A 24,525-nucleotide genomic window follows, 5' to 3' on the forward strand; every position below is an offset into this window, starting at 1 on the left:
CTAGCAGCGTATTCCAAAACCCTGTGATCACTACACTACACCCCCCCGTCACTTATTAACCCCTTATTAACCCCTGATCAGCCCATATAGACTCACGGACACTGCGGATCCGCAAAACACGGACACCGGCAATGTGCTTTCCGCATTTTGCGGATCTGCACATTACCAGAACTATATAGAAAATGACTTTTCTTGTCCGCAATTGCGGACAAGAATAGGACGTATTCTATAGGCTCTACAAAAAATGCAGTGTTCGCCCGATCAGGCCTGATCTTGTGCGCACACTTGCGTTCAGTCCGCAAGTTTTTTTCTGATCACTGCAAAAACACCGTAAAATCGCTGCGGCGCTATAAAAAGATCACTTTTGAGGGGCATGGCGAGTTCATAGAAGATTTTTTTTTTTGGCACAAGTTAGCGGAAATAGATTTTTTTTTTGTTTTTTTGTTTTTTCTTACAAAGTCTCATATTCCACAAAAAATAAAATCTCACATGAACTCACCATACCCCTCACGGAATCCAAATGCGTAATTTTTTTTAGACATTTATATTCCAGACTTCTTCTCACGCTTTAGGGCCCCTAAAATGCCAGGGCAGTATAAATATCCCATATGTGACCCCATTTTGGAAAGAAGACACCCCAAGGTATTTCGTGAGGGGCATGGCAAGTTCATGTAAAATTTTATTTTTTGTCACAAATTAGTGGAATATGAGACTTTGTAAGAGAAAAAAAAATAATAATAATAATCATTTTCCGCTAACTTGTGCCAAAAAAAAAATATTCTAGGAACTCGCCATGCCCCTCACGGAATCCAAATGTATTTTTACATATACCCATACTGTGTGTGAGAAATATCTTTGTAAATGACAATTTAAAAAAATAAAATTATACAAAGTTGTCAATTTACAGAGATATTTCTCTCACCCAGCATGGGTATATGTAAGAAGACACCCCAAAACACATTGCTCTACTTCTCCTGAGTACGGCGATACCACATGTGTGACACTTTTTTGCAGCTTAGGTGCGTAAAGGGGCCGAAAGTCCAACGAGTACCTTTAGGCTTTACAGGGTTGCTCACAATTTAGCCCCGCCCAAAATGCCAGAACAGTAAACACACCCCACAAATGACCCCATTTCGGAAAGTAGACACCCCAAGGTATTCGTTGATGGGCATATTGAGTCCATGAAAGATTGAACTTTTAGTCACAAGCTAGCGGAAAGGGAGACTTTGTGAGGAAAAAAAATAAAAAATCAATTTCCGCTAACTTGTGCCCAAAAAAACAAACTTCTATGAACTCGCCATGCCCCTCACGGAATACCTTGGGGTGTCTTCTTTCCAAAATGGGGTCACTTGTGGGGTAGTTATACTGCCCTGGCATTTTAGGGGCCCTAAAATGCCAGGGCAGTATAAATACCCCACAAGTGACCCCATTCTCACGCTTTAGGGCCCCTAAAATGCCAGGGCAGTATAAATACCCCACAAGTGACCCCATTTTGGAAAGAAGACACCCCAAGGTATTCCGTGAGGGATATGGTGAGTTCATGTAAAATTTTATTTTTTGTCACAAGTTAGTGGAATATGAGACTTTGTAAGAAAAAATAAATAAAAAATAAAAAAAAAACATTTTCCGCTAACTTGTGCCAAAAAACAAAATATTCTAGGAACTCACCATGCCCCTCACGGAATACCTTGGGGTGTCTTATTTCCAAAATGGGGTCACTTGTGGGGTTTTTATACTGCCCTGGCATTTTAGGGGACCTAAAGCGTGAGAAGTAATTTGGAATCCAAATGCGTAAAAAATGCCCTGTGAAATCCTAAAGGTGCTCTTTAGAATTTGGGCCCCTTTGCGCACCTAGGCTGCAAAAAAGTGTCACACATGTGGTATCGCCGTACTCAGGAGAAGTTAGGCAATGTGTTTTGGGGTGTATTTTTACATATACCCATGCTGGGTGAGAGAAATATCTCTCTAAAATGACAACTTTGTGGAAAAAAATGGGAAAAGTTAACTTTTAGAGAGATATTTCTCTCACCCAGCATGGGTATATGTAAAAATACACCCCAAAACACATTGCCCTACTTCTTCTGAGTACAGCGATACCACATATGTGACACTTTTTTGCAGCCTAGGTGCCCAAAGGGGCCCAAATTCATAAGAGCACCTTTAGGATTTCGAAGGGCATTTTTTAGGCATTTGGATTCCAGACTTCTTCTCACGCTTAAAATTCCAGGGCAGTATAAATACCCCACAAGTGACCCCATTTTGGAAAGAAGACACCCCAAGGTATTTCGTGATGGGCATAGTGAGTTCATGGAAGTTTTTATGTTTTGTCGCAAGTTAGTGGAATATGAGACTTTGTAAGAAAAAATAAAATAAAATCATCATTTTCCGCTAACTTGTGACAAAAAATAAAAACTTCTATCAACTCACCATGCCCATCAGCGAATACCTTAGGGTGTCTACTTTCTGAAATGGGGTCATTTGTGGGGTTTTTCTACTGTCTGGGCATTGTAGAACCTCAGGAAACATGACAGGTGCTCAGAAAGTCAGAGCTGCTTCGAAATGCGGAAATTCACATTTTTGTACCATAGTTTGTAAACGCTATAACTTTTGCGCAAACCAATAAATATACACTTATTGCATTTTTTTTATCAAAGACATGTAGAACAATAAATTTAGAGAAAAATTTATATAGAAATGTAGTTTTATTTGAAAAATTTTACAACTGAAAGTGAAAAATGTCATTTTTTTTGAAAAATTTGGGTCAATTTTGAATAATATCAAAAAAAGTAAAAATGTCAGCAGCAATGAAATACCACCAAATGAAATCTCTATTAGTGAGAAGAAAAGGAGGTAAAATTCATTTGGGTGGTAAGTTGTATGACCGAGCAATAAACCGTGAAAGTAGTGTAGTGCAGAATTGTAAAAAGTGGTCTGGTCATTAAGGGGGTTTAAGCTAGGGGAGCTGAGGTGGTTAAAGGGCTTCTGTCACCCCCAAAACACTTTTTTTTTTTGGGGGGGGGGGCTTGTTAAAATCCCTATTTAACGACTATTCCCTATATAGGGCTCTTACCTTTGTCTGTGGCTTCTTTTCCTTAAAAATCGATCTTTTAAAATATGCAAATCACTTCATTACCAGCAAGTAGGGCGTCTACTTGCTGGTAGCCGCCGCAAAAAACCGCCCCCTCCTCTAGTTGATTGACAGGGCCAGCGAGAGCTCTCCTCTTCCGGCTGGAAATGTCAGCATTTCAAATCCCACGCCTGTCTTCATTCGGCGCAGGCGCACTGAGAGGAGGACGCTCGCCTCCTCAGCACTCCCCGAAAGAGAAGACGTCATCGGCGCAGGTGCACTGAGGGAGTGCTGAGGAGGCGAGCGTCCTCCTCTCAGTGCGCCTGCGCTGAATGAAGACAGGCGCGGGATTTGAAATGCTGACAGGGCCAGTCGGAGGAGGAGAGCGCTCCCTGGCCCTGTCAATCAACTGAAGGAGGGGGCGGTTTTTTGCGGCGGCTACCAGCAAGTAGACGCCCTACTTGCTGGTAATGAAGTGATTTGCATATTTTAAAAGATCGATTTTTAAGGAAAAGAAGCCACAGACAAAGGTAAGAGCCCTATATAGGGAATAGTCGTTAAATAAGGATTTTAACAAGCCCAAAAAATAAAATGTGTTTTGGGGGTGACAGAAGCCCTTTAAGGGGTTAAATAAATTAAAATGGGAGCTGAATTCTTGCAGATTGCGGGCAAATCTGAATGTTCTCTAGAAGTAACTTATTAGATGCCAGTGGGACTTGAGATATTCATTACATACGTGAGCAAAAAGCTTGAACAACCCTAGAGTCAACATATAAAAATGGCGATGAGTTTGTCATTTTAACTGAAATTTTATATTGATGGCCTATCCTCGGGTTTTTCTGTGTAGATTCTGGCGTCATATTGCTAGGGTCAGCTAACAAGTTTCGATTAGTGGAGGTCAGCTTGCTGTCGCCCCTGCTTTGTCACTTTTAGGGATGCCACATGTTTCGATTATCACTGGGAGTCTCACAGTATAGCAAGATATTTTAGAGGTTATTTTCCCTTTAATTCCTTGTAATGTAGTTGGTTAGTGATGCCTGATACCTGGCCGTGTTCCTGAAGTATGAAGTAGCTGCACATGCGTACTGAACTTTAGATGGGGCGAGGAGGGGGATCTTCTATCATAGTTTAGTAGATTTTCATGCACTCAAGCCGCGTTAAGCCTATGTTTTCCTGAATCTCAGAATTCACGATACTACACCCACCAATACCAAGAATGAAGGTCCGAAGTCTCCTGTTTGAATAGAGCGATGATTATGCCTATCTGCTTCCGCTGCTTTCGTTTTCTTTGAGACTGATGGGAACACTTGTCAATAGTCAGCAGGCCATAGACTTGAAAGGAGCGGCAGCATGAGTGCGTGACGACCACTGAAATGAGGGGACCACCGGAGATCAAACAGCACGATTAGATAATAAGTTGGTACGGTGGGATGACCCTTTTAATGGGGAATCATGTGGCCAACCTGGAAGAAGCTGAGCGGAGCTGATTGGAGTTGTAGTGGCACTTGGTGTCATTTTGACCAAGTAGCTGGCAGAGGTTGCAGCAGTTTGCTGACACTGGTGCTGTACCCTAACAACATGACCGATAATGGTGGTAAAGTGCACGGGTGGACTGGGAACTTAAAGTGACCCTGGAGAAAAACCTAAAGTTGTAGATGGGTCCAAATTTACAGAAGGCAAGGCAACACAAGTAGATGGGGCCAATACAGGTTGGCAGGGTCAGCAATACCATAGTGCAGCACAGAATACCATCCCCAAAGAACCAAATACCACAGCGCAGCACAAAATACCTCCCCAGAAGCTGTCCCTCTGTGGTGGCCATCAATAGCTGCCATGTTCTGTCCTCCGCCTCCCCCTCCAATTAAGATATAGAGCAAGTGGCTTACGAAGAGAGATGTGGGCCACAGCACCAAGCCAGACCTACTTTTACATGTTACCTAGACTTCCTCTAAAAATTACCCTCTATAGTGCCCAGAGTAGTATGTACCTAGCCACTGGAAGTGAGGAAGGCTTGGGTGGCCCTGTGGGGCATCGGCCCACTGGGAAAATTCCCTGTAGGGTCTATGGCCAGACCATCCCTGGTAAGGTGTGACCATTGTTTCAGGTAATTTTTCTGAATAAGTTGCCGTGTGGTGTAAATAAGGCCAAAATAAGACTATTCCTGGCCATTATATAACTTGTATCTGACATTTTTAGCTATTTTCCCTTCTACAATCAAATTTTTCTTGGAGTTAGTGGGAGGAGACTAGCTGGGATCATGTATGCCCATACCCTACACATGGAGTGCTTCATAATGCTCTCTAGAATATCTTTAGAAGCAGCAGTAATGGGTGACATTGTAAAGCAGTACTGAGCAGTTTAGTTAGTGAAGTTAGACAGTAAACCAGCAACAGCCTCTCTGTTAGTCACCCTGCTTCTGCCTGTCTGCAGCAGTCCTTCCCGTCTCCTTTTACTCCTGCCCCTCCCCTCTCCATAGATTTCTATGTAATCTGATCCTTCGGTGAGCAGGCAGCCCATCTTCACTAAAGATGGATCTGAGCCAGTGAACTGAAAGTTAGTGAAGAGGAGGGGCAGCAGGAGTGGAGTCTGATAAAAGAAGAATGAAGCATCTTTCTCTGATAAGATATATTACAAGGTTTCCTATATTCGCCTGTACAATTCATTTATGGAAAAACCCAAACATTTATTCTTTGATTTGCCATTAAAGATGTAACGGCCGTCCAACAGTACTCAAAAATAAAAAAAAATAATAAAGTGTTCAATAAAAAACTGTGCTACATCTGTAAATGTTTTCAGATGCAGCAATAATGACTGAAAGTGCTAAAGGGAAAGATGAAGAGGATGGTCAGCAAATCATAACATGTAGGTGAGATACCTCAAGACCCAAACAGACGAAGGGACATGATGGAAAAGCACAATTTATATGGTTTGGAGGAGCCAAACTAACCACATGGAATAAATAATAATAATTTTAAAAAAATTCCATAACTTGAAACAGATACTTCAAAATGGATTAGTTATAGTGCCTGTCATTTCATATTTTTATCTAATACAGGTCCAAAATCTCCTTGCTTCCCTTCACATATAGACAAATGATAAAACTCTACTAACCTACAGTCACCACTAGAGGGAGCTTACTGCATACTGATTATACACTGGACACCCCAATAACGCAATATTCAGTGATCTCCCTCTAGTGGTGACTGTAGGCAGCTAGAATATTATCAGCTCAGTATCCAAAAAAAAAAAAAAAGAACAACAACTTTAACTACAATAAAAATACTGCATATCCAAAATAAGAGCCCAGAATTTTCAATCTCTTTAGTTTTAAACACTTGTAAGCATGTCATTCTTGATTTGATAGAAAAATCACCTGACACTACTTTATCTCACCCACCAATAGCATTTTTAGTTACTAGGTTACACCGAGAAAATGTATTTGTCTACGACTGTGGAGTAAATGAGGTACGCACCTTCCTGAGGCCTGAACTCTTCAGCTCCAACACATCCATTGTGTAGTTCACTCTTCGACCATAGTGATCAAATTGTACATTTCCAGTTAAACCCTGTATTCGCACCTTTGAATAAAAAACATATATCGATATAAATATCGGCCGGATAAATATAGTCCAAAGTCATTAGTTGTGCTGACATGTAAAACAATCCAGAAAACATCTTTTCTCATGATTCTTGTGCCGTTCCTCTATTATTCCTATCACAAAATATCAGACAATCTATACAGATGGCACTAATGGTATGGGCAAATGTGAACAGACGGTGGCCAGTGACTGCAGGATCTTAAAGGTAATACCTTGGTTTTACTCTAGGGCTAGGGCTACACGACGACATGTGTAGCGCGACATGCGACACGCTGCCAAAAAAATCTATCCAAGATGGATTTTTCTGCGACTGTTGCGTCGCAGTCGCAGTGCGACACCATAGACTATCATTATAAAAATTGTTGCGCGACATCAATGTCGCGCAACACAAGTTGCAATGTAGTTATGCCCTATGTGATAAGTCGCGTGTCACACGCCGTCGTGTAGCCCTAGCCTAAATCTCACGCGGCCACCGTCTGTCAACGGGGCTCCGGCCAAACATGGACGCTGCAACGTCTGCCTGTGTTTAAAGGGGTTGTCTGACATCATTGTAAATTCTACCAATGTCTCTGAATGCAGTCACAAAAAAAAAAAAACACTTACCCCTTTTTCTGGTGCCATTTTTCTGCCTCGTCAGTCTGGTCCTATGTTAGCAATAGGCTTGCACTAGAATCTTCACTCATAGAGGCAGAGGACTGATATGGGGCCTGTGATGTAAAGGAGCCTGACACTAAACTGCTTGCTATTTGCTATTTGCAGTGGCCACTAGGGGGAGCTCGCAACATACAGATTTATGCAGCTTCTAAATTAATACTAGTTGTATACGTTAATATGCAGGAAGCTCCCCCTAGTGGTGACTGGATTCAGTCATAATTGTATAATTTATTCTGTAAAACCGAGGCTCCCCTGTGTGCAGATATATTATCGGCAGATAACTATGGACCTAATAATACACTGATGGACATTCATTTTAATAAAAGTTCAGTCTTTTAGGAGAGCTCTCAATGGGGATGTGGGTGCCTATGATTTTCTCATGATATAAAATAAAATATGACTAGTTCAAACACCAGAACAAACCAAATGCCTTAGGATCGGGCAGGATTGGACTATCCCGTGCGCTCCCCCGGCTGGGGGATGTAGAATGTAGCAGTAACAACAAGGCCTGTGCAATGACTTCTACAATACCGACATATGCATGCTATAAATGTATCTCTGATTATTACTCAGGGTTGCTGTATTCAGGAGGGGGGCGCTCTCCTCCCCGCTGGGAGCAATCAGCCTGTCAGTCACTGCAGATAGAAGAGGGGGGAGACAGGTGCTGCGTTCCCCGCTTGAATGCAGCAAACTCATGGCTGCTCCAACTAAGCAAAGTGGCGATTTAACTAAATGGAGCCATATCCGTAATAGCGTATGCTTCCTTTACCTAGGGTGGAATATACAGGTGACTGGTCCCCTTCAAATGATCATATTCTGGATGCATAATGACAAACACAGGTCCCATTACAATTCTGATGATTTTATTCTTAGAGCTCTATGTTGTGCCATTCCTCTGTTATTCCTCCTAGAAATGTATGAGTAAATTGAAGACTGAGAGCTACCATTCCCCCTGTCAAAGGAGCGTGTCCCGGCACAATCTGATCTCGTCAGCACTGATTGGACAGCGACACATACTGTAGGGACAATGGTAACACCTGAATGTCAAGTCCTTCATACATTTTAGGGGGAATAACAGAGGAACAGCACAAAGCAGAGTTCTAAAAAAATGCTGTGTTGAATACAATTATATACTAAAATAGGACAACGCCTCCAAAACAGAATAATACATTAATTTACAGAGAGCATTCCCTAGTGGCATCAGAAATAGTTTGATCATTTACCGTAACTCAATGTGTTCCCCTGAATGGTTTAGAGGTGGGTTTCTGGGTAATAGGAAGTCTCTGGTATTCTACCAAGCACAGGGCCTGGGAGGTGAAAGGGTTAAAATGGTGAGAGAGCCCGATTCATGAGACAGAGATTCCTCCATTTATGCTCAAGTGTCTCATTAAAAAGCACCTGTGGGCTTTTAAGTCTGACATGCTGCTTGATAGGGATGATCCTGCTGACCACAATGATATCTGTCTTGTGAAAATCGGTTGTGGCATTTCCAAAAAAGATGAACTTTTATTCTTTATGCAAAAGAGGGCTTTGGCGCATTGGGGGTGGGGCCTCTGTGCTCCTCAGCTTTCCCAGTGGTGGCCACGCCCCTTGATGCCCTGAAGCCCTCATCTGCATATAGAATAAAAGTCTCTTTTTTTTTTTTTCCTTGGGAACACCAAAAGAAATGTTCACAAGTCAGTATTCCTGTTTCATAGGGTTGACCCTGCTGACAGGTACTGTATTACAGTTGACTGGTTTCCTGGTGGCTTTAGGCTACTTTCACACTCGCCTTTGGTGCGGATCCGTCATGGATCTGCACAGACGGATCCGTTCAGATAATACATCCATCTGCATCCGTTCAGAACGGATCCGTTTGTATTATCTTTAACATAGCCAAGACGGATGAACACCACTGAAAGTCAATGGAGGACGGATCCGTTTTCTGTTGTGCCAGATCGTGTTAGTGAAAACCCCATTGACTTACATTGTGTGTCAGAACGGATCCGTTTGGCTCAGTTTCATCAGACGGACACCAAAACGGAATGGAGACGGAATGGAGACAAACTGATGCATTCTGAGCGGATCCTTTTCCATTCAGAATGCATTAGGGCAAAACTGATCCGTTTTGGACCGCGTGTGAGAGCCCTGCACGGATACTGATACAAATATGAAAAGAATGTCCAGAGCCTTAAAATTCCCTATGATCCTGAACTCTACAGAGCCACCTGCTGGTTACAGATAGAACTACACAAGGAATGGTTGTCCATATTTCTTGTGTCTAGGGATCACTTTTAATATCGAATACAGGAAAAATGTACATTAAAATACAGAAGTGCAAAAAAAAAAAAACATAAATAAGATTGATCCCCTTTGTAGCGGTTCCTTCAATCCCCGATCATATAAGCAGTGGTCATTACCTGTTTTAAAGTTCTCTCCATATCGATTCCTTGCCCCCAGGGAGCAGCTGGATTGGCGAGACAATCGCCTGCATTTCCTCTTCTTGACAGATCAATTTTCTGTCGTCGCAAGTTACGGAAAGCTTCGGCCATCACCAGAACGCCATCATAAGTCAGTGCAGAGGTGTACTGCAAGAGAGAAATATAACACCGTTTTACGTGGACTCAGAGCGTAGGACGAGCACATAACGCAGAGACATAGTAACATAGTAACGAGTGAGTTTTCTGCTGGGGTGCAACGCGCAAAGTGAACGCATAGCACCCGCGCTGAATCCTGGCCCATTCATTTCAATGTAACACGGGTCCGCAATATACAGTGTGTCCCTGCACAGTCCGCAATATACGGGCTCTGGCTGTTTGTGCACCGCATCATGGATGCGGACCCATTCACTTGAATGGGTCCACAATCCGGAAGGTGCGAAATGGGGGCACGGAACCCCACGTTAGCACTGAGTAGTGCTTCCGTGATGTTTCTCTCTGTGACTCCGCACCCCAAAAAAGTAGAACATGTTCTATTTTTCTGCGGTGCAGACGAATCACGGATGAATAGGTCTGAGGAAACCGCGCAGATGTTGCACGTGCATTGGGGACCGCAAAATGCGCCATTTCCGTCTGAGATTGATTTTTTAAGATGTAAAAAAAAATCCTGCATACAGTACTTTTTTTTCCATCTGAAAAAACGGATCTCAAATGGAAATGGCTTAAACAGATGCAAACTAATGCAACAGCAGGTGGCGCATTGTGCTACTAGCTATGACAGGGTCATATAGTCAAGACACCATCCCATAGTTAGAGAAAGAGGATCTGGCAGAGGAAACACGTGTGTGATAGAAGGCCCTAAAAGTACAGTGGATGTAGGGTCTTTAACCCCTTCCTGACCCAGCGATTTTCCATTTTTTTGTCTTCGTTTTTTTACTTTCTGCCTTCCTGGAGCCATAATCTTTTTATTTTTCCATTCACATAAATGTATAAAGGGCTTTGTATTTTGACGGGACAAGTTGTACTTTCTAATGGCACCATTTAATATTCCATACTATGTAGTGGGAAGCTATCAAAAAATTCCAAATAGTGTGGAAATAAAAATAAAAAAAAAAAATTCTGACCACTCTCGCCGCTCCCTGTTATTGCACCCACTGCGTACAAAGATATGCGCTTCCTGACTAAATAATTTGTCATGAAGCAAACTTTTTAGAAAAATTCGGCGAAGCAACCAAACTGAATTTTCGAACACTTTACAACACTAGTTAGATACTTTAGCGTCGCAGATCCACAATTTTTTATCCTTTCACAGAAATGATCAATGAAATAATTATTTATATAAATAAAACCGCAAAATGGCGTCCTGAGACTTGTCTGCACAGGACGAGCCAGAAAAAAAAGGGTGGAAGCACACATTGTATTTCTTCATATAATGCAGGAGATGATGATGATGTAGACTCGGCCGCGGTGAACCTCTGAGCTGTAGGCTGTAATTTTACCAATTTCTCTCTGTAAGGCGATAACGTACATCCCGTCGCTCCCGGAGCTCCGAGGTCTGCGCTGTAATTGAATATCTGAACTGGGTCAACAATGAATGAGATGATAATACCAGAGCGTGCAGTGTGGCTCCCATCAAAGCGTATTCCTGGTCAGGAAGCACTTGTGGAGGCTCCCTAATAAATAATCAATGGCCTGGGTCAAGCTGAATTCATGACCTCCTGGTATTAAAACCTACGAACCGGCAATTATGAGCCGCCCTGGGAATTCAAAGCAGATGATGAAATGTGAAAGAAAAGACGGCCAGGGATGGAAAAAAAATAAGGAGCTATTTCGTAATTGTGTCTATCCCGGCATGGGCATAACAAGGATCCATGGGGCTCCAGAGCAAAACTCGAAATGGTGCCACACACTACCATGGCTACTAGTGATGAGCAAACTATTCCAAAATTCGAATCGGCTGCTTCGCTGAATTTTACAAAAAATTCGCTTCCTGCCGAATTACTTCATCACGAAGCGCGTTTCTTGGTAAGTAGTGGGTGCAATGACTGGGAACAGCGATTGCGCTGCCTCTCGTCATTGTACCCCTCAGATGCTGCGTTCATAGCTGATCGCGGCATCTGACATTGATATTACAATGTAAAATTTAAAAAAATTAATCTTACTTACCTCATCCATTTCATTGAGACGAGCTGGCGGCTGCCATCTTGATTGAAGATCTGGTGCGAAATCTCGTGCGGCCCATGATGACGTCATCATGTCCACCGCCTTGGTGACGTCATACGTCACCTTGCATGGGATTTCGTGCAAAATCTTCAATCAAGATGAGTATGTTTTTTTAAAAAAATTTTTATGTTTTACGTCCATTCAAGGAAAGATCGATTCAATAAGAAATTCGGCTTCGTGGCTAATAGAATTCTCCCTGAACTATGGATCAAAGTCCACTTTGTGGACTTTAATTCGCTCAACCCTAATGGCTACATTTGGTAGCATGAGTAAGAGATACTTAAGGTTATATTGGTTTTCTTAATGCACACAGTGATGTCTCAATGGTGGGATACTGAGCACAGTGATGTCACAGCATAGCAATAAGGCTCACAGTGATGTCACAGCACAGGCAGAAATGCATCAGTGATGTCACAGCACAGAAATAATACCAAAAGTAATGCATTCTTCACTTACTTACTGCACATTTATTTATTTTATGCACTTATATAGCGCTGACATATTCTGCAGTGCTTTACAGACATTAGCATCGCTCTGTGATGCAGAATACGGTAGTTGCGGGACACAAAAATTGTCACAACTTGTCTGCAACTTGCTATCTTAGGACTGTGATTTGGCTGTGTCGCAGGTCATGCATTGTGCAAAACTTACATTAAAGTCAATGGAGTAAAAGATACGCACAACATGCAACCTGCGGCACAAAATTCAGCATGTCTGGATTTATTGCGGCTGTTGCATCGCAGCTGCAGCATGTTGCACTGCCACACCAATGAAATCTTGCGTGACACATACTGTACCCTAAAACACAGACCCGCTGCCAGTATATTATGGGAATGGTGTTCTATAGATTTAGGACCGGAAACATCTACTACCTTTGGTGGAGTTTCTGATCCTGGATATTCCCGCTGGTCCAACGTCTTCCATCGCTGCATTAATTCAGTTACTATTGGGGTATTGAAATCCACCAGCTGGAATCCTGTTACATTGGCTCCTCCATGCATAAACCTGTCAAGCGAAATGTCCTTAATTCCCTAAACAGAAAAAATAAATTATATTCAGTATTTTTTTTCTTTTTCGTTTGATGTCGGCAACAACCCAAAAAAAAAAAGTACCATATATATTAAAATGACAGAATAAAGCCATCTGCTGTATGCAACTAAAACGCCAACCATTACACAAATCTACAAATAGGAATATAATGCTCTCTAGAGACAGGACCATGGACAAGAGACGTAGCTGTAGCAGGTGCAGAGGTAACAGGCACAACCAACGACTGGTGCCAAGGGGGCCCAAAATGTTTGAACCTGTAACTAGTTTCAAGAAATTCGCTCAAGCATTGTAGTCCTATTGTCTTCTATACACATGCAAGTTTTTAACCTTTCCAGAAGCAGTGTTTTTAACTGTTCTATGTACACTAGTAGTATGTGTGCAAACTTTTCCATTTTTCATGTCTCCAATTAGGGTCTTAGCACTTTTTTTTATTACACCGCATGATTTAATGTGGTTGAGGAAAGAAGATTCTGTAGCCACTTAGAATAATTACTGCAGCAGGGGAGGAGTGTGTTGATCTTACAGGAGGCAGTGACTCATTTACTTAAATGATTGTTAGTGAGGACTGTTAGTGAGGACTATATGACATCTTACAATTGCAGTGTCAAAAGGAGAATGTTGATTTAAGAGGCTGTATCTCATTTACATTGGATGACGATAAAATATCCTGTAACCAATGAGACTGGTTACAGCAGCAGAAGAGGAGTGTGCTGCTCTTGAAGGAGGCAGTGTACTGTACACTTGTGATTAGTGTTAGTGGGAATAGAACTGTATGCAATAGGGGTTGTGTCATGAAATTGGTGGAAAAGAAAACACCCTGTAGGCAAGCAGGTCATGAGGTCAGCAGTGGATGATGTGTGTTATTCTTGACCTCACAGCAGCGTGCTGATCTAGTAGAACACCTCACAGCAGTGTGCTGATCTAGTAGAACACCTCACAGCAGTGTGCTGATCTAGTAGAAGACCTCACTGCAGTGTACTGATCTAGTAGAAGACCTCACTGCAGTGTGCTGATCTAGTAGAAGACCTCACTGCAGTGTGCTGATCTAGTAAAAGACCTCACAGCAGTGTGCTAATTTAGTAGAATACCTCATTGCAGTTTTTTTGATGTAGTAGAAGACCTCACAGCAGTGTGCTGATCTAGTAAAAGACCTCACAGCAGTGTGCTGATCTAGTAGAAGACCTCACTGCAGTGTACTGATCTAGTAGAAGACCTCACTGCAGTGTGCTTATCTAGTAGAAGACCTCACTGCAGTGTGCTAATCTAGTAGAAGACCTCACTGCAGTGTACTGATCTAGTAGAAGACCTCACAGCAGTGTCCTGATTTAGTAGAAGACCTCACTGCAGTGTGCTCATCTAGTAAAAGACCTCACAGCAGTGTGCTAATTTAGTAGAATACCTCATTGCAGTTTTTTGATGTAGTAAAAGACCTCACAGCAGTGTGCTGATCTAGTAGAAGACCTCACTGCAGTGTGCTGATCTAGTAGAACACCTCACAGCAGTGTGCTGATCTAGTAGAAGACCTCACAGCAGTGTGCTGATCTAGTAGAACACCTCACAGCAGTGTGCTCATCTAGTAAAAGACCTCACAGCAGTGTGCTAATTTAGTAGAATACCTCATTGCATTTTTTTGATGTAGTAGAAGACCTCATAGCAGTGTCTTGATCTAGTAGAATACCTCACTGCAGTGTGCTGATCTAGTAGAAGACCTCACTGCAGTGTTTTGATGTAGTAGAAGACCTCACAGCAGTGTGCTGATCTAGTGGAAGACCTCACTGCAGTGTGCTGATCTAGTAGAAGACCTCACTGCAGTTTTTTTATGTAGTAGAAGACCTCACAGTAGTGTCTTGATGTAGTAGAAGACCTCACAGCACTGTGTTGATCTAGTAGAAGACCTCACAGCAGTGTGTTGATCAAGTAGAAGATCTCACAGTAGTGTGTTGATCCAGTGACCTCACAGTTTGGGAATAAACAACCCATAGCCAATCAGATCACAAATGACGACAGCGGCAGTAGATGAGTATGGTGACCTTATGAGAGGCATTGTGATTATGTCCATTGTGATTATGTGAAGTTACACCAAGAAGAATAATGCTGGGACAATGTGACAGGTAACGGTTTTAAATATGAATAGCTGAAGATTTATCAGATAGACATGAGATTGAGGAACCTGTTTCCTTCATCTGGTAGCGCAGCAACCACTACGGTTCCTGCATAGCAGAGCTACACTTCCTTCTGGTTGTTAATCTCTAAATCAGTGGCAGCTTCAGTTTAACCTTTGGGCCAGGCAGGTGAGTAGGCACTGTGTGTGAGTGATTTCTCTATTGACTAAGTGCTGTCTTGGGTATCTTATCTGATGGAACACAATGATCCCATTCCGTCTGAGTCCTGTCTGTGTATCGCTGTCTTTCGGATGGAATTACATTATGCAGGTAGGAGAATGTATGCTCTTAAAGCTGAATTTCTTAAGAGCCATCAGGTTTTGCCAGCACAAATAACGGTTGAAAGTCCAAATTGGATATCTCCAGTAATGTCTCAGCTGATCTAATCACCAGTAGATTAGCTTGTCAGGACAATCCTGCTGCCAAATTCTATACAAGGTAATTGTCTTTGTGAACCCAAGTATCAAGAAAAAGATTTGATTAAATTAATACCTGATGGGATAGTGTATGTGTGTAGAGCTTTCCAACATTCCTTTAAACCCTATACCAGCATATAGCATACTGTGGACATTCATGTATACCCTACACCAACACATAGCATACAAGGGATCAATGGTGGACTTCAACCAAAACACAAACCAAGCAAATGCTCGGGGCCCCAGATAGGAGTGGAAATACCAACTGTGCAGCCAGTTCAGCTTCACAGGGGCCAAGGGTTTCCCAGCTTTAGAGCACTAGAAGAACTACCCAGGCTGCACAGCTAAGCTTAAAGTGGGGCTTAGCTAGCCAACAGGGGTGGAGCTTAGTGGAGCAATCTGGGAGGAGGGACAAGGATAACTTTCCAGAAATGCCAAATCTGCCTCTGCTAGATATTTCTGTGTCTACATAACATGTGGCGAGCCCACCAGTGAAGCCTCATCCCAGGTCATATGCAACCCTGTAGTCACTAACATAACGAGTGACAGGTCTAACCCTGTCACAAGATTGGCCCAAATTTCTTGTGATGTCATCAGTTCCATGATCTCATTGGCTGTGGTATGTTTTAACTCGACTATCTAAATCTTACTGCCAATTTCACACGGAGCTCATTTTTCGCTAATATAAATTAAACACGTTAATGGAGTGGACTGGACGGGTCACTGGCTCCCTCAAAATCTGCTCACCCCTCTACTGCTGCCGTTACCAGTTAATCTGATGTGATGTCAGGACACTGCAGTATCACATTATATGAAGGCCAAAGCATTGCAGCTGGTTCGACACTGTACTGTGTGAAAATGACATAGACCTTGTGTTGGAACACGAGTTGTTTTAGTCACATTAGGACAGGCTTTAAGTGAATACGGCAGAAACTGAAAATAGCCTGTCTCCTAAGGAACCTTGATTTATAAGAAAAGAATCAAAACAAAGAACATTACATTCCACTTGAGGATACTGGATCTGCAATTCAAATTTTTTTTTTTTTTTACAGAATTACCCCCTCCACAGTACATGGAAATAAAGCAATCAAGGTCTCCACAAAAAGTATAATGCTCTAAATATAGCTGGACTTATTATTCTGACAGATCAGCTTTATCATTGCCGGATTTTTAAAATGTACTTCACACTTGTTTAGCAAAAGCGAACATTTGGAATACTAAGCAGAACATTAGCACAAGCCAGTAGATCATTTTTATTAATAATGGGCTACCACACCAACATAAAGCATGGTTCTCATAGTCACCACTAGCGTTGAACGCGAATATACTAATCGTAAATCTTTATTGCGAATATCGGCACTTCGAGAATTCGCAAAAATCTAGAATATAGTGCTATATATTTGGAATTTGCAAATATTCTAGATTTTTTTTTCATCAGTAACCTCACTGCTTCTTGCTTGTGGGCCAATGAGAAGGCTGCAATATCTTTGTCTGAGCTTAGCAACATCCCTAGAAACCGATAGGAAAGTTGCCTATAGCTTACTATACAGTATAAGAACCTCCCCAGCAGCGATTTTCTGCTGCTTTTTTGCAGTTCTGAGAGAGAGAGCAGTGACATTGCTGTGCTCTGTGCTTCCATCTGAGTCATCTAGATCCTTATTTAATTACATTAGATAGTTAGCTCATATATATATATAATACAGATAGTTAGTGGGAGATAGTCAGTGTAGGTTAGATTGATCTATAGTGTAACTGATAGGTTCTGCTCTCCATGCATACATGCTACAGACATAGTGCTGGGATGCAGTGTCGGACTGGGGTACCGAGGGCCCATCAGTTATATTTATTTTGGGGGCCCACGGTACGGATACATTCAAATATAATAAATATTCTAACAAGTTTTTTATATGAACATAAACTGGTTGATGTGCTGTACATTGAATATATGTATGTAGTGCAGTAAATCTAATGTGTTATGTGCCACTTGTGCAGGGGGTGGGAGACTAGGGGCCCACTTTGCTCAGGGGCCCACCGGGGGATTCCACTGTACCCCTGTGGGCCAGTCCGAGCCTGCTGTGATGTCACAACAATCAGTAATACATATCTACTCAGACCTGATAAAATGTGAAGTTGCATGTATTGCGCCAAAAATATGCGCATCATTAGTGCCGATTTGCGCAATCGCGAAAATATTTACGCAATCGCAAATATATTTTCATGAGGTGGCAGACACGTCTGATGGACATTTCAAGTGTTTGGTCTTTGAATACTTTTACGTTGCTCAACCACTCAGTCCACCTCTATGACTGTATTTTATGGCATCTGTAAAGGTTGTCAATTCTCTTCAAATGCACAACTCACAACCATGAAAATGCTGTTTTTCAAGTAAAAATGTTCTATAAATGTCACCTAGTTTAAAGGTTTCGCAGCCAATCAGAGTGACAAAAGATTGCTGCACACTTGGCATTTATACAGTCTTTTATATACAAACTAAAGGACAGTATGTAGGCATGCCTGCCTGGTGTCTATTGTTTCTAGGAGTACTAGATCAACACAGCATATAGCAGGGGTGCACAACCTTTTCTGGTTGGGGGCCACATTGTCAACCTGAACCAATTCCAAGGGACAAAAATAAACTTTAAAGGGGTATAGAATGGTATTGAGGGCCGCATGTGGCCCCCGGGCCGCAGGTTGTGCACCCCTGGCATATAGCAACTGGGTGGGAACTTCCATGAATGTTCAATTTACTTTTAAAAAGGAATGTATAGCAGAAAAAGGATATAGTATTTAAACTAGATTTTTATTATAATATATAATATCATTTTATATATAATTTTTTTTTATTTCAAAAACAGGTAGTAATATTTTTTTTTTAATGATGCAAATATTTATGTAAAAAATCTTGAATTATTCCAGTTTTCACGCTGGCCACTGGAGCAAACTAGGCAACAGGCTGACACTTTCTGTGTGATCTGCAATATGCTTTTCAGCTTTGCTGTGTAGGCTGGGACATGGTCAGCAGAGTAATCTCATTATCATTAGACTGTTTAATGACAAATACGGCTTCAGTTATTTGGTCAGTTAACTAGGCTGCGGGTCATAAACACAGAACAGGTGAATATCTTTCCATTATGTCTTATCTCTGAGTAGGCTTCACTCCTGGTTTTGGCTCACAATAACTGATGAAAATAACTGATCAAATAACTGAAGTGTGAACTCAGCCTAAGTTTTTTATACTTATATGATATATGATCGGACCAAAGGAGGAGCCGATTTGGAGGACCGGACACCGACTGTGACCTAAAGTGGGGACTAGTCCACTTGTTTGTTGACCACCGAGCAATCAATCATGAGCTGTAGGTTACAACTTGATGATCTGGCCCGGCGCCTGAATTGCTGGGCAATATAATTGTGCCCTATTGTGCCACTCCAGCACCCTATGTTACATCTGTTTACCATATTTGATCCAATCGGATAACTGGCACTCCGCTAATATAAGGCTTCCCCTGTATTCATGACGGTATGTAAGTAAATATCTTCTTACTCTTAGGGCGCCGGACTGGACGGGCTCTCTCCTCCTCTCACTATTATCCGTGGGTCCAACTATTAAGTATCATACATTGAGTGACACCGGTGTACCAGAATCGGTGATCTACACCCGTTTCACGGAGCTCGCATTATATTATGGTTCTCCGCTATCTTTATTATTGATTTAATTATTTGTCTTCATTTACCCCCTGATGATCCCACACCGTGGGGGAAACGCGTTAGGGTTTTCTGTTATAATTATTGTATGTATCACACTATCTTAACAGGGTGTGCTTTTAAATTTCTGATGTACTTTGTACCTCTTGATAAGTATTAATATCATTGGGGTTGTACACATAGTTCATCCTTCCGTTTGTTTGTCTGTATGTTCGTTCGGTAGTCTACCACTAGGCAAGTACCCTATCCGTGATCACTACTCTAGGGTGCAGTAGGAGGTGCTAGCCGAGGTTCGAGGACAGGGAGTCCCCACCAGTAGGGGCCGTCCCTGGGCTAAGGTGAAGACTAGGGTGTGAGTTTAGAGAGAGTCTCCCCACCCATTAGTGGCTAGCCTTAGATTATGGTAGTTCTACCGTAGTGATCGATCTGTGTACGTCATTTATGTAAGGTTATCATTAAAACATAATTATGTGTAAGGGTTAATATTATTGCTGGAATTAGTAAGTTTTTTATACTGTAGTACTGTTGGAGACCTTGAAAAGGAAGGATATGGGCATTACACACAAAGATTAGGATCTGTATGCAGCTCCCCTGCCACTCTCTGATCTCTGGTGGCAGAGGACTATATTTTGTAACTTTTTGGTTATTTTATTAGTCTGTTGACATCTTTCTTCCCACTAACTCCCATTTTTGCAGCTGCAATAAAGCGCAAACCTCTTGCCGGGCAGGGTAAATTGTGAATCTCTGCGTAAGTGTAAGAGGAAAAAAAATCTTTCGATACCTTACATTTGCCAGGAGCTAATTTTCCACCAATAAGTAGGCCTTCGACACAGAATCGGTGCACGGTATTTGCATAATGATGATGATAAATGCTCTTTTGATTAGAGTTTAATCAGATGCTTGATGAGCAGAGACCAAATCAATGCGCTATTTTTTCCCCACTGATTTTGCCCCAATTGGAGCAGGAAAATGAAAATAAATAGGCTCTCAGAGCAAATTAATGAACGCAAATACTTACTAGGTTTGCAATAATGTAATGATAGCCTTTCACATGTTTCCCAACACTCACAATCTGCAATGAAAAAAGACACAATATTTTAGGTATACAGTTAGCAACGCTATTAACACAGGAAAAAAATCTAGTGATAACAGGAAAATAAAAATGTACCGTCAAACCGATCCAGTCATGAAAGCAACATTGCTTAATTTATCATTATAGCATAATCCATTTAAGGCCTTGGCAACTGAACTTTCTTGGTAGACAATCTTGCTATTTTCAGATTAAGGATTCATGCACATCTATGTCTAACGGCTTCATGCGGCCTCAAAACTGCTATGGTGCACTACGGTACCTTCTATATGTCTGATTCCATAGAGTGAAAAAATTTGATTCCATAATACAGTGCCAATTTGGCGACACAGGTTCTGCTGTGTGCATTTATTGTATGCATTTATATAGCGCTACTATATTCCTCAGTGCTTTACAGACATTAGCATCCAACTGTCCCCAATGGGGCTCACAATCTAAGTTCCCGATCAGTATGTCTCTGAAATGTGGGAGGAAACCGGAGAACCCAGAGAAAACCCACACAAACACGGGGAGAACATACAAACTTCATGCAGATGATGGACTTGAACCTGGGACCCCAGCACTGCAAGACCCCAGTGCTAACTACTGAGTCACCGTACTGCCGTGTATGACACTTATAACTTTCACGTACCACAATGCAGGCTTTATTGGGTGCCATATGTATACTGGCAATGCTTTATAGTGTAGGCACGTCATCTGATGCATCGTGGCACTTTTTTTTCTGTTGGGTTTGTATAGAATCTAAGAGAATAACCTTGGAATAACTCCACGTGAAATCAGAGGCATGTTGAGGCAAAGGCCCAATACACTAACATAGGAGCCCTATTACAGCTTAGTACAAAGCAGATCTGTAATATGGAGATGGGCACGGTGCCTAATTGTCATTTTCTATTGACAGTAATAACTGGTTCCTTCTGATCTGGAGGTCTATAGATTCTAGATTTAGATCAATGGTGATCAATGCTTGGTTCAGTAACACCATGGGTGTTGTGTTGTGAACATATCACAAGAAGGTTGAAGCTGCTTTGTCAGAGGGTGCAGGACATGCAGAATTTTTCTAAAAGTCCTTGCACACAGTTTTTATATCAATATACTACATAAAATTATCAAAAATGACATAATCCCGAGCCCAGTAGTTCCTCTGTATCGTATATTTCTCAAAGATAGGAAAACGTATGAGACTTGGAAATGTTGCTGCTCTATTAGAATCTGTAAAAGCGGTCCAGTAGTTGTATACGAAGGCAATAAACTGCACGCAAAAATATACTTTGATGTATTTCTGCAGCAGTGATGCAGAGAACACCACCATATCACCTGATATACTATGGGAGGAATTTATCATGTGAAGTCAGTTTTCTTAAAGCCTATGGACACCTCTGACAATTTTTCATCATTGCATTTTACTTATTGTGGGCTAAATATATATATTTTTTTATTTATTAAAAATTTTTCACAGTTTTTGTTCTGAGGCCTTCACTGTGTATCTGCAAAATATTTCTTTCAGCTATACAGTAAATCTGTCATGGGGCTGCTCTGACGTTTCAATTTGAAGCCCTTATCTGTTCTTTTCTGACAGCTCATAAACACTTCTTCTTCTTAGCAGTTTGATAAGTAAAGGGCTTAAAGGGCATCTGTCAGCAGTTCTGTACCTATGGCTGACCTGTTGCATGTGCGCTTGGCAGCAGAAGGCATCTGTTTTGGTCCCATGTTAATATGTGCCTGCATTGCTAATGACAAATCTGATTACAAATGCCCTTTAAATGAGTGTATATAAGCTGTCAGGAGTTCAGAGATAATGTCGACAGATAAAAACATCTCTCTTATGGACTTATAGTAAAGCACAAACAAATTCTGCAGATACACTTAAAGTGAAGGCTGTAGAACAAAACTATTGACATTTTTTTTGCAATAAAGACCAATTTAACAAATGACTTTAGCCCAAAATAAGTAAAGTGCAATGATAAAAAAAGGCTATGAATACCTTTGGGGCATTTTTTTAATCTGTGTTACCATAAGTACTCTAGCCCTCAAAAATTACCATAAAAGCTTTAGTCGGTATTTATATCCATTAAAGTCACAACATGATCCAGCATAGAAGATGCTTACATGTTTCGAACCGCTCTGCACGGGTTCTTACTCATAGCCTGAAGTTCTAATTTATAGTTTCCAATGTTGTTCCCTATGCAGGTAAACAAGATTCAATGTAACCCTTTAACGGGTAATGTAAGGATAGAGCCGAGTTCACGCTATTGACCACTGAATACATAACACATGACCTCACACATTAGAAATTATATACGTAAAATTGTTCTGTACCAATAAATAATTATATGATGAATCAGTTATGAACACCTTTGGGGGCAATTTTTTAATTATTGCATTGTAGTTATTTTGAACAAAAAATATTTTTTTCAATGATTTTTTATTAAAAATGTTCAGCCTCTTTCTAGGTACAGCCTTAAAGGGGTTCTGCAGTTCGTTAAACTTATGATCTATCCTCTGGATAGATCATCAGCATCTGATCGGCAGGGGTCCGACACCCAAGACCCTTGCCGATCAGCTGTTTGAGAAGGCAGCAGCTCTGGCAGTAGTGCCGCGGCCTTCTCGCTGTTTACCACAGGTCCAGTGACGTCATGACTAGTATCAATGGCCTGGGCGGGGCAAAGCTCTGTTCACTTGAATGGAGCTTAGCCCAGCCCAGGCCAGTGATACTAGTCGTGACGTCACTAGGCCTGCGGTAAACAGCGAGAAGGCCGCGGCACTACTGCCAGCGCCGCTGCCTTCTCAAACAGCTGATCGGCAAGGGTCCCGGGTGTCAGACCCCCGCCGATCGGATGCTGATGATCTATCCAGAGGATAGATCATCAGTTTAAAAAAACTGCAGAACCCCTTTAAGATTCTCTAGTAGCAGGCTCTGTGTTTATACTGTTTCCCAGTTCAGCTGATGGCTCCTTATCTCTGATCTCCTGACCTCATAAATACTCATTCTAGCTCAATTATTATCTTACCGATAAGGGATATACATAGCCCCCAGATAACAGCTGACAAAAAAATCTCACACACTCAGAAGTAAGACTGTTCACAGCTAGGCAAAGAGTTAACCCTTTATGGAAAAAGAAAACTACTAAAAATGTTTAATAAAGAGTAAATTGAAAAAACTATTTTAGCCCAAAATGAGTAAAATAGAATCATAAAAAAAATTGCCCCCAAAGGTATTCACAGCCTTTAAATCCTGGGAAGCCTAGTGTCAAAATCCTATCATATTAAAATCAGTTGTCCAGACTAGATAGATTTATGACCTATCTTCAGGATAGGTCATCAATATCCAATTGGTTGTGGTCTGCAACCCAGCACCTCTACTGTTCAGCTGTTTGGGGCAGTAGCAGTGCCAGAAACTATACTGCATATTGAGCACAGCTCCATATATGGTGTAGTTTCGGAATTGGGGTACTGCAGCTGAGCTCAGCTCCCACCGATCTTATATTGATGACCTATAGTGAAGGTAGGTCATCAATATCTGTGGCCTCAACAACCCCTTAAAATCTTTTAATTGTAAAACAATGCATGGGGTATATGTAATTTATTGTGAGCAATGTTGGGTACAACACAATATCTGTCAGGAAATGGGTAGGTGAACACCTTTATGACATTCTACACCCAGGAACTAGGAGTCTTTTTGGAGAATCTAAACATTTTGTACATGAAGATCATATAGCTAAAACAACTTTTAGAATTATCATTATGGAAAAAATTAGCAAACACATTCAAAGGGGCATCGGAGACACAGCTCCAAGGAGTGAAGCACAGATTTTGACTCTTGACACTAGCTGTCTCAGGGATTTAAATTCCAAGACTGGTTTATAACATAGTTATTGATCACAAATTTACATATATTCAACTTCTAATTTGTTGGACATGTGATATTTTTTCGGTGGTTGATAGTGTCAACTTGTCTCTAGCCTTTAAGGTTATGTACACCTTTGGAGACAATTTTTGTTTACAATTGCATTTTACTAATTTTTGGCTAAAAACCATATTTTCAATTAGCCTTTATTAAAAATATTGAACCTTTCTATCTCAAAAGGTTAAAACCCCATTCACACCTCTGCAATCTCGTTCCGCATTTTGCGGAACGGAATTGC

At 41.4% G+C, this 24,525-nt stretch overlaps 1 protein-coding gene across 5 annotated transcripts in view; it reads right to left on the bottom strand.

The window, feature by feature from the left end:
• Positions 1-24,525, bottom strand: part of GRIA4 (glutamate ionotropic receptor AMPA type subunit 4) — a 387,349-nt gene that overhangs the window by 123,504 nt on the left and 239,320 nt on the right. For 3 of the 5 annotated variants that reach the window (XM_040422628.1, XM_040422627.1, XM_040422631.1), the window contains exons 5-8: positions 20,312-20,365; positions 12,833-12,991; positions 9,720-9,887; positions 6,541-6,645 (exon numbers count right to left, since the gene is read on the bottom strand). In XM_040422628.1, coding sequence (XP_040278562.1) covers positions 6,541-6,645; positions 9,720-9,887; positions 12,833-12,991; positions 20,312-20,365 — 486 coding nt within the window. Of the gene's footprint in view, positions 1-6,540; positions 6,646-9,719; positions 9,888-12,829; positions 12,992-20,311; positions 20,366-24,525 lie in introns of all 5 variants that reach the window. The other 2 variants (XM_040422630.1, XM_040422629.1) reach the window with 1 other exon arrangement.

Source organism: Bufo bufo, chromosome 3 (genome assembly GCF_905171765.1).
Source record: "Bufo bufo chromosome 3, aBufBuf1.1, whole genome shotgun sequence".
Classification (NCBI taxonomy): domain Eukaryota; kingdom Metazoa; phylum Chordata; class Amphibia; order Anura; family Bufonidae; genus Bufo; species Bufo bufo.